The following is a 16167-nucleotide window of genomic DNA, read 5'->3' as shown; positions in this document are numbered from 1 at the left end:
GACCAAATACGAGACATCTCGTTTTTCGTTTTCTATAAGAAGCATTACTCAAATGTTATAAATTTAAAATCAAACTTTACTCTACAAAATTTAACACCACCATTTCAGTAGCTCAAAGATTCTAAATTTGTATAATTTGTTCCAGTGGTGTCTGAGATACCCAGCAAACATTTTTGTAGGTATATTTCTCAACAAACTTTGCTAGACGTTTCATATACATTATAAAATCATCTTATATAACTCGAAAAAACAGCATTTACGTACTAAAGTGGAGGCAATATACATACATATTTTTAACTTCTGGCTTATGCGATAAGTGTTGTAAAAATTGAACAATATACAACACCTTTTACCGTACATCCTGACAGTATGCGAGAGAGCGCAAGTTCTGCTCTCAATGCATGCAAACCGTTGCCAGCGACAATATTTGCTGCTTCTCTCATTGGACAGTTTAACCAAATGGACCCTCTGATTTTTAGAAATCTGGTTACACTGCTAATCGCAGAGAGAACAACAAGGTTGTTTTCTTACTTGAATCCCGCACGTGGGAGACAAATGTGCAAACATGGCGCAATTTTGTCATATCCGAGTCGGTAGACTTTAACCAACCATTTTTACGATCATTTACTTGGTTTGGTAGGAATTACGATTCGCATTAACATTGTTAACGAGTTGAACTGACATTTCTAATGCGATGTTATGTTTGCTGGGTATAGAATGCTGAATTTGAGTGTTTCCCAGCATAGATTTCTTCGCGATCCTTAATGTGTTAAGACAGATCATCACCGTTTGCAACACTTTATGGCTGAGATATTACTAACTACAGTTTTGAGAAAAGCATTTTCGATATCGGAATTCATTTGGTCTTGTATATTCTAGGGTATAACATCAAATACACAGTTTTGAACTGCCATCATGCGTTGTCTAATAATTTTGTTGTTGTGTGCGTATGAATTGAGTTAGCTACGCGTTATTACAAGAACTTATATCGATACAATAGGTTGTAAGGTAGTTGAGAAGCATATTACAGAGGAGAGATTGCAGTCGGCCAGGCCTGTGTACAGGAATCAATTTTTCATACCACGGTTATATCATTAGTATTTTTTCCTAAGTTTCGAAGGTTTTGATGATTTGAAACCTATATCTATACCAACCAGATTTGATCTCTTGTCACTCTTTTGCCTTAATTAGTCTTGATTTCAAATTATTTTGGCCTTTAACATGTATCCTTTAATTATTTTAAAATTAGGGCAGGATTTGAAACGTTTCGTCTCTTCCAAATGTTTTTTTTCTTACTTTTTTATTTCTTACTAATAATCTTATTAACTGACAGATTAAAGGTAAACGATGTAACTTTTTTTTCTTAGGTTCCAAACCTTTTCAAGGTTTTTCCGTTTGTCTCAAAAATTTGTCATCGTGGTATGGAAAACCTCGGCTGTACGTGCCCAATTAGTTTGCCGCATTAAATCACTATGTACAAAAAAAAATTATCGATGAACACCACTCGGTTGCAGTTATTAGTTACTTGGTTGGATGAATGATTTGATTTTTCTTGAACAATTGGTAGCCTTTGTAAGTTTAGCATATATATAAACAACTATTATCAATTCCATGATTCCGTCCGATATAGGCTTTTCATCAATTTCAGTTTTTTTTGGCTCGAAGTTACAGCTTTCAAACATAGCTATACTGATTATCGACAGCCCGTTGACCATCGTCACCGGAAGCTGCCCCTGTATTGGATGATGTCGACTGTTGTTGCTGCATCTGTTGCTGCTGTGGTTGTTGTTGCTGCGACTGCTGTTGCTGCAACTGATGTTGTTGCTGACCGCCACCGCCAGATGGAGCGGTTGAGTTTCCTCCCGTAGCACCTCCGGACAGCTCGTGGATCGGAACGGTCTGCTGGGACAGCTCCAGGTCACAGGTCTTGATGCGCACGCTTCCATTCATGGTGATCACTTGCAAGGGCTGCACATGGCCAGACGAATGAACGGACGGATCAACAACAGGTGAGGCAGGTGAGTACATTAGAGGTACGCATTGCGGTGTGTGAAGGGAAATGGAAAGAACAATAGTAGTTCAAGGGATTGCCAAATAACGACTGGAACTGAATCTTTTTTTTCTTTTCTTGTGGAATACAATATGTGGTGTTGGATGTTTTGAATTTAGAGGGTTAGCGCTAGCGTTTGAATAAGCAATACCGAAAGAGGCCGATCAAACTACTTACATAGAAAACAAACGCAACTTACCTGCGCAAATTCAAACAACAGAACTGACAGACAGCTATCTAAAATATATAAGTAAAAGATGAATGTTCCCTGACTTGACGGAAAAGAAGAAAAAAAAAGTTTGTCAAAAGCTTGACGACGCAGGTAACACTTATGGATTTAATAAAAATTGAGATTCGGAATAAATCGCCTTTTCACAGAGATTCTCGTTTTACACAAATTAAAATATTAAACTAGATTTCATGGCTTTAACCAGATGATTGAAAAGATTAAAATCCAATAAAGTTACACCACAAGGACGTGTCTCTTGTCCTAGAGAAGACCTGAAAAATGAAATAGGTAAGTAGCTAGTTGAAGTTTGGACTTGCACGACAATAACCCACGTGAAAAAACATACTCGATTAAGACGATACTTTCCGTTAATATGTACCCTAAAGGCAAAAAAACGACTTAACAGTAGCATTTTTTAAGCTGAATAAAAGATACCTGAGAGAATTGCAAACATTTTCCCTGTTGGAACTTATTTTAAACGCAAGAGCTTTAAAAGTTGAAAAAAGGCTGTTTGTGCGTTTTATGTGTCTTTGACAAATTGAAAATTAATGTGCTTTAAACCAGGGGTGAGCAACGCGCGGCCCTCGAGAGGTTCTTGTGCGGCCCGCAGAGCTTTTTCAAATTTCATTTTTGTCGACTTTTTTCCTCGATAGATTGTAAATTATAATAAAATACTAGTCCATATTTTTCTTTTTTTTTGTGGCGTTTAAATAGCTCGGGGAGCTGACGCTGGAAATGGAAATTAGAGATAGTTTGGAGAAGGAAATTTTAAAGTTTAGAGTAGGCAGCGTAGAAAAGTAAGCGATCATGAGACGTTGGTTAAACCATCACGCACTTCATTATATCCATTCCGGCTGGATATGGACAGAATGCAGTTCAAGATAATAAACCAACCCCTCCTGATACCAGTTGGAGGAAGGACAAGGCTGGGTTCGAGACTGGCCTCTACTTACTCCCCAAGCATCTCACCTGTCGGCAACTTATGGGATTCGAACCCAAAAGTGTTTCTTGCCGATACCGGGAATCGAACCCAGTACGCCTGGGTTACCAGACTCGCGCCAGCCTATCCACTAGACCACATCAGCGCTTATAATAAAACACTAGTCCATATAAAACATAAAAAAAATTATATGACAGTAACTTGATCAAATATGCATTTGACTCACAATTATTTAAATTTTTGTTCAAGCATTTTTAGCATTTTTTGTGTTCTGCTTAAAGCAAAAGTTTAATATTATTAATTTGCAAAAAATATTATAATTTTTTTTTTTGTTATTAAGATTGCATTTTTTTTTTCCTTTTATTCAATAAGCACTTAAAATTCACAATACATGAAATTTGGGAGAAAGAACAAACAAAAAATTGGAAGGGTACAGATAATAAGGACCGTATCGTAATTTATGAATACAACTTTAAGCCTCTCTGTGAAAGACTATGAAGTGTTTTGACAGCTGTTCAGTGATCGCGTGTTATAAACATAGTAAACAATCAGAATATCTCGAAAAAAGTAGAGTTTTGAATCCCGGCGCAGCAATGAAGGGGCTTTCGGAAGAAAAACGGAAAACGATTGGGACCAAATACTGTTCGGAGCGCGGCTTGACGATAAGAAAAATGGCGAAACAGAAAGGAGTCAGCATCTTTGCAGTTCAAAATGCTATTGCCCGGTTTGGTATGCACAACACTTTCAGGGATCTACCTGGTCGTGGCCGAAAAGTTGGTGCATCCAAGCCGACTTTGGACAAAAAGATTTGCGAGCAGTTTAAAAGAAAACGGAATATTTCAGTTCGGGATTGCGCAAGAAAGTGTGGGACATCAATCGTAATGGTGCAACGTGCCAAGGCACGTAACTCGTTGAAGACCTACAAGAAGCAGAAATGTCCGAAACGCAGCTAAATTCAGGCGAAATCCGTGAAAACTCGAGCTCGGTAGTTGTACGATGAGGTTTTCAGCAAGAAGAATTTGTGCATTATTATGGAAGATGAAACATATGTGAAAATGGACTACAAAACTCTTCCAGGTGCACAATTCTACACTGTGCCTCAAGGAACGGATGTCCCAAACTCGGAGAAGTCAATTTTTTGTGAAAAATTTGGCAAGAAGGTGCTGTTTTGGCAAGGAATTTGTCAATGTGGTATGAAGTCATCACCTTTTTTCAGTTCCGGGAACATGAATGCCGAAATATATCGGACTGAATGTCTTCAAAGGCGTATTTTGCCACTCATTCAGAAGCATAAAGGTCAGACACTATTTTTGCCAGATCTTGCATCATGTCACTACGCGCGTTCAGTCTTGGAGTGGTATCGAAAGATGGAAGTCAATTTCGTCGCAAAAGCGATGAATCCTCCAAATTGACCAGAGATCCGGCCTATCGAAAGGTACTGGGCCCTGATGAAAGGGAAACTGCGGAAGAAGGACCATGGAGCTGTTGACATTAATCAGTTCAAGAAGGACTGGATAAATGTAAGCAAAACCATCGATGCAACCGTTGTGCAAAACTTAATGCGAGGAATCAAAGGAAAAGTGTGTGAACTGAGCAGATCCAAGGATAATTAGATGATCCTTGCTGTTATCCCATTCTTCGAAGTCTAATAAACATGTACAAACAACTAGAATTGAAAAATAAAAGAGCAATAAATAAATAGAAGACTTATAACGTGTATTCATAATTTACGATACGGTCCTTAACAGGAATTTTATAAGTCCGTAGCTCAAATACTGGCAAAAAAACCATCAACAAAATAATTGTTATTGTTCTTGAATATAAAGGGTTCTTATCGACATAACTCGACATGAGCTCTCGACAAAAATAATATCTGTGATTTGTCTGAAAAAGTCTGGGACGACTATTTTCAGGAATTTCATATAGAAATTATGCTAAACATCGCTAATTTGAGTCACTTTTCTTTGGAATTACTTTGAAATCCACATTATAAAAGTTAGATCAGCTGTAGGAATCCTATTCCAGTGGTATCTTTTTTAAATTTAGAAAAACATTCAATTTAGAATGCAATTTTTGACGAAATATGTTTAATAATCTGTAAAATGATTTTATCCAAATCTGTAAAAAAAATTATCTGAAAAATGCTAAACATCTCAATGCAATGAACTTATACGAAACTTCAAACTAAAAAACAATGTTAACCGTTTGTTTGAAAAGATTTTGTTTATTAAAATAAAAGGAAAGCTAATGATGGCTATTAAGAGAGGAAAAATAATGATAAACTTTCGATACAATGTAAAACGCTCCAAAGGCGATAAAGTACCTATCGTTATTTAGCCAGCTGATTTTTTTAAGGGAAAATAGCGGAGAAGCTTGACTGGAATTCATGAAATCAAGATTGATAACTGGACCTTCACGAAACTAAAAATCAGTGAATTTGGGAATTCTTATGTAGTTTCAACAACTTTTCTCAATTTCAAATTCCAAACGGAGTTTTAAGTAAAAATACGCGCAAAAATAAGGTCTTATAGAAAGATTCAAGTCATAGAAAAAAATTAAAAATACGTTAAAAAAAGGAATTTCGGAGAATATATTTTGATAAAGATTCTAAATGTTACGCTTAAAAGAGAGGGATTTGACAAAAATATGTTTTCTTACTCTAACTGGTATAGCTCTACAAGACTTTGAAATGTTTTTTTGTTATGAATTTTGCAAAAACCACGAAAATTTCCATTTTTGATAAAAAAAAAACAAATTTTCATAAAAATTTAGTACCTAATCAATTTCGGCTGGTATTGTCCGTTTTGTGTTTAAAAAATTTGCTTGACCTTTTCTTTCAAATTTTTCAGATAAATAATGTACCTACAAATAATTGTTTTCTTTCCTTTTTCAGTTTTCACTTGTAGAAAGTTGGTTATTTTAAAAGATTGACGTTTAATTTGAATATTATCGAACACTATTCATGAATTTTTTTTAAATTTTTAACAAGTGATATTTTGAGTGCGGCCCGCCGGAAAGATTATAAATTCTAATTGGCCCGTTTGTTCAAAAGGTTGCTCACCCCTGATTTAAACGATTTTAATTAAAATTTAAAGTTCCATACGTAACTAACCAATTGAGGAACTTATATGCGCCTTGAGTGATGCTTTTGTATTTCAAAGCCTGCTATTTAGAGGCGCGTGTGGCTTAGTGGCAGCGTATCCAACTTTCAATTTGAAGGCTGCGATTCAAATATCCCAGTGGAGTGAAGAACTTTTTTTTAAATAAAATTTGGGGCTTCTCGAAGAAAAATACGTTATAGAAATTATCATTTTGTATAGAAAGTAAAGTTGAAGTGTATTTGAAATACGTTATTTTTCATGAAAAGTAGTCAGTTCAGCGATTCAGAAGTTTGGACCTTTGGGAAAAGATTTCATGATCAAATTTTGATAACCTTCTAAATACATTTTGTAGATTGGCCCAAAAAAACGGCCCTGTGCAAATTCAGACTCAGTCGGACTTGATTTAGGGGTACTGCAAAGCGCCAAACCGGCAGATTTTCGAAAAACGACCAAGTCGAAGTTAGTCGATTTTTGGTAATTTTTTTTCTAGAAAACTTCAGATCTCTACGTGTTATGCATTTTTAAGTACTTTGGCATGAGGAGCCAGACGCCGACGGAAGGACAACGTGCCTAAATCAGAAAGGTCAACGAGCCATTGCTAGTGCCAGGGCCATTGGAAGATCTACGAGATGGAAGCCAGATGAAAGAAAGTCGTGACATTGGTGAGGCTATTAGTCAAAAGAAGAGCGTCGAGCTGGAGCCAAACCAGGTCGACGGTCTATAGCCACTGCGTGGTCGACAGACCAGAGCCACGGAACCAGGACGTCAAACCAGTGCCATGTTAGGTCGTCAAGCCAGATCCCGGTGGAGCTGGTACTCTGGGCTGATAGTTCCACCTCCTCGTGGTCCAGGACCGAACGGTGTCTGCAAATCCGGCGATTGCAGATGTACGGCTAAGAGAAATATCACTAAACCCACTAGAGGCCGTCGACGGATCTGCCAAATCCGCGCGGAAGAAGTGGTGCACCCGGGTATTCAGGTACCAGAACTTAGGTGTGAGGGTGAAGGTCCAACACCCGTTCGGAGTCATGTCACTGAACGGCGGATGCGACCGGAGGGAGTGCGATCGCAAACTCGTTTTGTGTTTCGGAGGGTCAAGACCCGACTCGCGAAGACGCGCAAAGTGGTGATTATGTTGCGTCTACAGAGAAGTTTCAGGCACAAGAGGTGTCAGTGAAGCACAGTATTATACCGAAGGTGTACCTACCAGTACCTACCAGGGTTGGAACGGGAGCGAGTCAACCATAGGCGTCACCTTCGGTAGCCCGGGGTTGGTATGCGATTGGATGGTGAGCGAGTCGTATACGAATAACGATCACTTCGCGATGCGCTATCGGCTAGGCTCAAGTACGCGGACAGGTAGACGCGAGTCTTGTACAGGGGAACGCATCTGGAAGACAACGCAGTTCGACCAGAACGTCTTTGCCGAAGCGTTGCACTGGGAGAGGAACCTGGACAACCTGTCCGCGGAAGAACTGACGAGGGTTCTAGCTCGCGCTTGCGATGCTGCGATGCCGAGAAGGGCCAAGCATAAAAGCACTAGGCCACCCGTCTATTGGTGGACGGAGGAAATTGCGGGTCTGCGTGCCGACTGCCATAGGGCAAGGCGCAGGATGCAGAACGCAAGGACCCAAGAAGAGCGAATCATAGCGTAGGCCACTCTTCACAAGCGCGAGATCGGCCCTCCGCAGGGCCATCAACGCAAGTAAGAGGGCACGTTTCAAGCAGTTATGCCGTGACGCCAACGATTGTCCATGGGGTGATGCCTATCGGACAGTCATGGGCAGAACTAAAAGTGGGGGTGATCAATGAGCTGTTCCCACAGCACGATGTTACCCGCTGGCCAACAGTACCGTATGACTGGGACACCAGCGCCGATGAGCGGATTCCGAACGTCGCGATGAAGGCCGCGATCAGGGAGTTCCCCGATATGTTCCGAACATCATTGCAACGATACGTGACGGAACGGGTGTTCCCTGACACGTGGAAACGGCAGAAACTCGTCCTTCTGCCAAAACCGGGTAAGCGTCCAGGAGACCCATCGGCGTATCGGCCGATCTATCTACTGGATACAGCGGGTAAGGTCCTGGAGAAGGTGATTCAGAATCGATCAGAGATACTCTGAAAGCGAGGGCGGACTCTCGGGGAAACAGTTTAGTTTCGGGGAAACAGTAGTTTTCCAACTGCAGTATATGACCGGCGAGGGTTTGCGAACACAAGAGGTCTCGGCGGGTGTTCCACAGGGGTCAATACTCGGCCCGGTTCTGTGGAATATTACTTAAGACGAACTCCTACGAATGAGCCTCCCATCGGGAGCTGAACTCGTAGGATTTGCGGATGATGTAGTCCTCTTGGCGAGAGGCTCCTCAACAGCGGAGGTTGAACTACTGGCCACGGTAGCTATCCAGGCAGTAGAAAGCTGGTTGCACTCCAAGTGCCTGCGTCTAGCCCACCACAAAACCGAGATGGTCTAATCACCAACCTTATCTCACCCCAAACAGGTACCATTACCGTTGGACCGTGCAATATCGTGTCCAAACGCGCAATCAAGTACCTAGGGGTGATGATTGACGACAGGCTCAGTTTTACGAGCCATGTCGACTACGTGTGCAAGAGAGCGGCAAAGGCCACGGCCGCACTCACACGGATGATGTCGAACTCCTCGGCCATCCAAAGTAGCAAAAGGAGGATCCTGACAAGTGTGACCACATCGATCTTGCGGTACGGAGCAGCGGCCTGGAGGCAGGCCCTGGGAAAAAAACTGTAACCTGCAGCTACTTAGCAGCATTCAGCGGCTGATGAACCTGCGGGTTATCAGCGGATACCGGACCATGTCTTCCGAAGCCGCCTGTGTAGTAGCGGGTGTCATGCCCATCTCGGTTTTGCTTGAGGAGGATGTCTATTGCTACGACAACAAGGACACGCCCAATGTACGAGATCTCGCCAATGAGGACTCGATGTCCAACTGGCAGCAGCTGTGGGACAGGTCAACGAAAGGAAGGTGGACCCATCGTCTGAACCCGCACATCGGGAGCTGGATAGGAAGAAGGCACGGTGAAGTGGACATCTATATGACGCAATTCCTGACTGGCCATGGATGCTTCATGAAGTACCACTACCGGTTTGGACATGTGGCTTTGCCATATTGCCCAGATTGTGGTGACGAAGAGGAAACACCCGAGCATGTGGTGTTTGTTTGTCCGAGGTTTGCGGCGGTACGTACTTCCATATTTTCCGCCTATGGACCCGACAGGACAGCAGATAATGTCGTACGGAGGATGTGTGCGGATTCCAACACTTGGCATGCGGTCAGCGATGGGTTCACCCGGATCATGACTGCCCTGCAGAGGAGCTGGAACCAACGGCAGTCCGCGAACGGTGTAGGATGACTCCATCGACGGGGAGCGTCCGATCCCTTGATCGAAGCTACAAAGATAAGGCAACATCTTCTGCGTAGCGGAGGTCGGGGGTGCGCCGCGAACGTGTGTAGGTATCCGAGTAGTGCCGCTTCCTAAGAGGGAAACTGCGAGGATAAGACTTTACCTTCTTCGTAGCGGATCTCGAGGGAAGAGGGTTAACCACTGTCGGGGGATACCCACGGGTAGAGAGGCTCTCGATGTCGGGCGAGCCTCTCGAGTCGGCGTAGGATATCGTCACCGTCGGGAAACATCCGAGTCGTAGCGTTCCAAGTCCCGTACGTGTGGTTGCCAGCCAAGGGGGATAAAGAAGACCGGACATCGTCCGGAGTAGACTGACCCCATCGACGGGGGGCTGTCGAGTAGAGTGCGTCCGACCCCTCGGTTTGAAGCTACAAAGATAAGACAATACCTTCCGCGTAGTGGATGCCGTGGGTGCGCCGCGTTCGTGCGTAGGATGCTCCACCTTCGGGGAGTATCTGAGTAGGGCGGTTCTCAACGACAGAAGCTGCAGGGATAAGACTTGACCTTCTTCGCAATGGAAATCGTTGAGAAAGGGGAATACCCACGGGTAGAGTGGCTCTCGGCGCCGGGTGAGCCATTCGAGTCGGAGTAGGATGACGTCTTTGTCGGGAATCATCCGAGTCGTTGCGTTAAGTCCCGCGCGTGTGCCGTGACAGGCGCGAGTCTAGGATAAGCTGCTCTCGATCTGGCACACGACGGGCAAGCTGGCAAACCTCAAACCCTTAAGATAAGAGGTCGGGCCTCGAGTCGTTAGAGGAGAGGTCAAGCCTCAAACCTTCAGGTGGAGAGGTTTGTGTGGTCAACCCCGAGTCTTTATTATTAGGGTCGGGTCTCGAGTCGTAAGAGGAGGGATCAGGCCCCCTTATCAACAAGAGGAGGGGTACAAGTGGTCACCTCGAGTCATTGCGAGGAGAGGTCAGATTTCAAGTCGTTAGAGGAGAGATCAGGCCTCAAGTCGCGAAGAGGAGAGGTTTGTGTGGGAATCTCGAGTCACTGCGAGGAGATGTCGGTTCTCAAGTCGTTAGAGGAGAGTTCAGGCGTCGAGTCGTAAGGAGGAGAGGTTTTGCTTAAAGTGGTCTCGTTAATGAGTATTGCCTTGGAGCGCATTAGCGCGAATAGACCTCCCACTATTGAAGCATAGTGTACTAAACAGTTCGAGGTGGGAACCAGGTCTGCAGCCCCAGGTGGACTTTATGGCGTAGGGGTACTTAGTATCATGAGTCGTCCAATTGCACCCATGGACTCAGAGTAGCATACTGAGGGGACGCGGTGGGGCTCGCCGTGCCTTGGAACGCAATCCGTAAAAAAGATTTACCACCTGGGTAATCAACTAAAAAAAAAAATACCGGAGGTGTCAGGGTTTAACACGCGTTTCGGATATTGATGTGCCCGAACCGCGAGTGCGATCTGATGAAGGCGGTCTACAGCTCGATTTGCGCTTCGGGTTGGTAAAGCCCCCGACTTGCAAATTGGGTAGTTGCGCTGCGTGGTGACTTAAGTCAACACTAGAGGGTTCTGAGAAGTCTGAGTCTTACCCGAGGTTTAGGGGGGCCTTGCCTCCTGACACGCGTGTGCGACCAGAGAAAGTGTCGTCGACAAATCGCTTTGTGCTTCTGGACTTCCTGGACTAGATTCGCCAAGTTAGTAGTTGCGTTAAATGTGGACCTCTCTGAACACGATGAGATGTCGGGTCTCAACTCGCCATAGGAGAGGTTGTGCATCGAGTCGGATTGGAATGAGGTCATTGCTGATAGTGGTTTCGGAAACGAGAATGACCTTGGAGCGCTTCAGCTCGAAACGACCTCCCACCACTAAAGTAAAGTGTGTTAAACAGTTCGGGGTGGGAACAAAGGTCAAGTGTCCCCAGGTGGACTTTATGGCGTAGGGGGTACAGTGTTACTTGGCATTGTATCATGAGTCGTCCAATTGTACTCATGGACCCAGTGTAGCAAACTGGGGGGACGCGGTGGGGCTCGCCGTGCCTTGGAACTCAATCCGTAAAATGGATTTACCACCTGGGTAATAAAAAAAGATCCTGGTGGTGTCATGGAAGGTCATCAAGCCAGTGCCATGGAAGATCGTTGGACCGGAATGCTAACTGGAGGTAGTCGAAGCAGGGTAGCAGGGAAAGCTTCGAGCCGCAGGAAAGGTGTCGAGGTAGAGAACCCAACTAAAAGGTCTTCAGATCAGAACCAGATGGAGGTCGTCGAACCAGGGGCCATAGAAGGTCGTCGGACCAACAGCCAAACGCAAGTTCGTCGGATATGGAAGCCAATCGGAGGTCATTGAGCCAGAAATCATTGAAGGTCGACAGGCTGGAGTCACTCCAAGATCGGTGAGCCGCAAGCCAGATGACAGGTCGTCAAGGAGCTGTAAGGTCGTCGTGGCCAGGTCCTGGTGGAGGTCAATCGACTAGTGCTTGTCGCTAGTGGATCGTCTATCTGCAACAGGTACGTTGAATAGAATGGGTATGTTAATGAGAACTGTTCAGATTCTTAGTAATCGATAAGACGAACGCAACACACGCATAATAATCATAATCAGTTAACAATTAGTTAATTTAACTATTAAGCTATTAACTAGCTGGAGATAGTTAGACTTTGTCTATTCCGGATCACTGATGACCGCAGACAATGACACCAGCCGTGAGATCCGAAGTCGAATGATCAGCGAAAGTCGTGCCTACTATGGACCCCACAAGCAACTGCGGACGCTCATCAGACCGGTTGTTATATCCGGGTACGAGACATGGATATTGCTCGAGAAGGGCACTCGGATTATTCGAGCGACGAGCGTTGAGAACCGTCTTTAGCGGCAAGTGTGGAGATGTGGAGGCGAACCACGAGTTCGCGCGCTTCTAAAGCAAACCCAGTATCCAGAAGGTGGTGAAGGCTGGCCCCGGATACGCTTGGCAGGACATGTTGCGAGAATGCCGATCTGCTGTCCAGCAAAACAGGCGTTTGCTACGCAGGGGCGCAACGAACAAGGTGGTTAAGTCAAGTGGAGCGTGATCTGGCGAATGTGTTATGTCTAAGAAGACCGAGACCGAGTGAACTTTAGCAATGTTCATCAAGTTGTTTCTCGAGACGGAGAACTATGCAAATAAAATAAAAATAACTGTATAATCCACGAGACTTTAAAACCCCCGTTGCATCGTCTCAAATCCTACATTTTAAAACAGTAAACAAATGAACTTATTGAATTATTAAGATGGAAGTTTCTTTTTTCTTAGGAAAAAATCAAAAGCAAAACAGTTGAAATTATAAATAATAATGCTCATGCTTTTTTGTTTTGTTTACATTCTCATTCTTCTTAAATTAGTTTTTTTTAGACATTTCCGACATCAACGCAATCGCACGAGGTTGGGATTTTTTTTATTATCATTCTCATATTATATTTTTCATATTTAGTCTGTTTATTGTATCTGCAAGAAAAATGCCACGCAAAATGTAACAAATAACAAAGGTGTTTTGTGTGTGATTTCGTTTTCCCGAAGCCGTCGTCTATTTTTCAATGATTTCTTCATCTATAAATTCAAAGCTTGCACGACAGAATCAGATATAATCTCATCTATGTTGGTTGGTAGTTGTTTCGTGACTACTTTTTTTTCGTCTCTAGTCTCCTAGTTATATTGAGTTGGGAAAATTGGATTCGAGGGATAGTGTTTTACTTCAAATGGAAGTTAACATCGATAAAATCGTAAATTTATGATTTCGATTTTCGGAGTAATACGGTCATTTTATTGTTGCACAATTTAAAAACGCCAGACTGATTAGCTTGTTCGAGATTTTGGAAGGTGTTTCAGGATCAGTAATTCGGAATCAGTATAAAATTGAGCTTGAATATATGTAAAGTCATTTTAATTCAACATTCACAGACCTCTAGAATGATCAGACAAAATTTGAGGGTGGCTAGCTGTCGTTCATCTCTGAACTAATTTACAAACAATACTTCGAATTGTATGTGCATCAAATCTTTCTTTTTTTATTGCAGTATTACTGTTTTTTATTTCCTTTTTATAAAGATATACGTTTCACATTTAAACTTTTGAGTAAAATTTAGTTTAAAAAACAAAGATTAAATTTCGAAGGGTAATATTTTTGTCGAAATCACATTCCAATTAATAAACCCCGAAAATTTTAGATTTAATCTAAGAAAGCGCCATTTCTCATTTTAAAACTTTTGATAAAAGAGGATTAACGTTTTTGTCTAAGAGAATTCACATGAATAACAAGTTTTCAAAAACGCAATCTCTTTGATAATTTTGAGACGATCCCTTGCCAATGAAAGCAAAATAAATCCTTCCTAATTGATGCGAGGTTTTAAAACAATAGTTCAAAGATTGAAACACACAAATTACATCATCTAGGGAAAAAAAAGAGTAGATGCCAAAGCTTTAAAGGACAATGACTATGGACGAATGAATAAAGTGGGGAAACAAAAGGTTGCCGAATGAATTGGTTTGATACTAACAAAAGTGTCAGCTTAACGAAGAGGGAAAACAAGTTGCTGTTCAAACATTTAAAGCACTTTCATAACTTTCTTTTGCTTTCCGAAGGAGGAAAAGGGGAGGACACAGGGAGACTATCAAGAGGGGAGGGTCATCACATATCGTATCGCACTCATACAACACGCTAAGCTAATTCTAAACGTACGAACAAACAGCTTCAATATAATATAATATATTAACACTAAAATAAAGCGTGAGTAAATATCATGTTTCACATGGTGTATACTCTGTCTCTCTCTCTCTCGTCGAAGGAGTTCCGTTACACTTAAACGATTTACTGTTGGATGATGAATTGGTCACCACCTTACAGGTCTCCCCTATAGGTTTGGATTTGCGCGTAGTGTTTCGTATCTTTTTGTTTTGTTTAATTTTTTTAAACTTTAGATTACTTTGTTGCGATATGGGTTAATATTTTAGAAGATTTTTGTTTAAACGTGTGTTGTTGTGTTTGCTGAATCAAACAGACGCAAATAATAAAATACGGAAAACAACTGAAACACATAGGCTAGAGAAATAGTAGGTAGTAAGAGAATAGGACACGAAAAAGTGATCTACTATCTCACATGTCTCGGGCTGGTGTTCGGATTGGCACTGGTTCCTGTGGCACCTGTTCCGGCCGCCGCCGCTCCGGATCCGGCTCCGGTTCCGATGGTGGTCGTTGAGTAGTTGTTGCTATTGGACTGTTGTTGCTGATGGGTGGCGGCCATAGCATGCGAGGGAAGAATAACGAAGTTGGTCAGCGTGACGTCAGCCGTTCCGCCGGACTCGAGTGGGATCGGATGCTGCCGGAAGTGTTCCAGCATTTCCGTTATCGAGGGGAACCATAAATGCTGCACCCGGCATTGGCCCAGATCGTTCAGGGTCATCCGAAGGTGTTTGGCTTTGCCTTGGAAGTTAAAGGTCAGCACAAATTCACCCTTTCGGGTTTCACTCTGCCGCACGAGGAACACACCGTGACTAGAAATACCATTGTGGAGCACCAGCTGGGCCGCATCGGATCGAGGTAACGTACCATGGAACCACGGGTACTCGCGCATCATCATCGTCAGGTCGGTGTCAGTTTCGTGAACCTGTTCCAGGTCTCCCTCGGTCAGCTCGAAATTGGACGAAGACGATATTCTGTCATCGGGACGTCTCGGTGGCAACTCCGGAGCCATCATGGTCGGAACGGCGTTCAACGCCGACTGATTCAGGCTGAGGTTGTTCACATCGTTGATCAGGGAGTTCGAGAGACCTGCTCCAGTGCCAGAGGTCGTCGTAGTTCCTCCCCCAGGGCCAGCTCCTCCACCGCCACCGCCGCCGCCATGTGATGTTGAGGTATTCAGGCTAGTGTTCAAATCCGAAATCGGTGGTAGTTGTGAAGTTGGTGTGCTTCGCATGCAGTAGCGTATTGTGGCCAGCCAGCTGCGCATGTCATCGGTATCCCGCGCTTCGATCACGTACTCCATGTTGTTGTCGGCTTTCAACACAAACGTGTTCTCGTGATCGGGCATCTCGAGGGCAGTCGTTTCGCGGGCTTCGGTTATCAGAAAACAGAAGACTCCACTCCGTGGCTGTCGAGAGATTAAAAAAAAGTGATGTATTCGATCTCATTCCCAGTGGATACCAATTTACGACGACGACTATTTTTTATCAGCTTTCTTGCAAACTTCGTTAGCCGATTAAACTACTAAAAATTTGTCGAATTCCGGTAAAAAATCAGATACATTTACGAAAAAAATGGAACTACGAAAACTCAACAGAAATTGTCCAATCTTACAGTAATACTGATTTTGTACGAGAATTGTATTTCACCATAAACGGATTAAATATCTAGTTGGTTCTTCCATGTCACTGGTATTTGATAAGATGATTATCATTGATAAATCAGCCATCGAGTGATGATTTCTAAACTTTC

The 16167-nt window shown here is 43.2% G+C and overlaps 1 protein-coding gene across 1 annotated transcript; it reads right to left on the bottom strand.

Moving 5' to 3' along the window:
• Positions 1-849: 849 nt before the first annotated feature.
• LOC129760520 (SH2B adapter protein 1) lies at positions 850-15858 on the bottom strand (the record flags this gene model as incomplete). Its single annotated transcript, XM_055758171.1, has 2 exons — positions 850-1968; positions 14834-15858. Coding segments are annotated over 2 exons (1319 nt in total), but the record flags the coding sequence as incomplete, so codon positions are not given.
• Positions 15859-16167: the final 309 nt, after the last annotated feature.

This window comes from Uranotaenia lowii, unplaced genomic scaffold (genome assembly GCF_029784155.1).
Source record: "Uranotaenia lowii strain MFRU-FL unplaced genomic scaffold, ASM2978415v1 HiC_scaffold_641, whole genome shotgun sequence".
Lineage (NCBI taxonomy): Eukaryota > Metazoa > Arthropoda > Insecta > Diptera > Culicidae > Uranotaenia > Uranotaenia lowii.
This window is presented reverse-complemented; position numbering and strand designations above follow the sequence as displayed.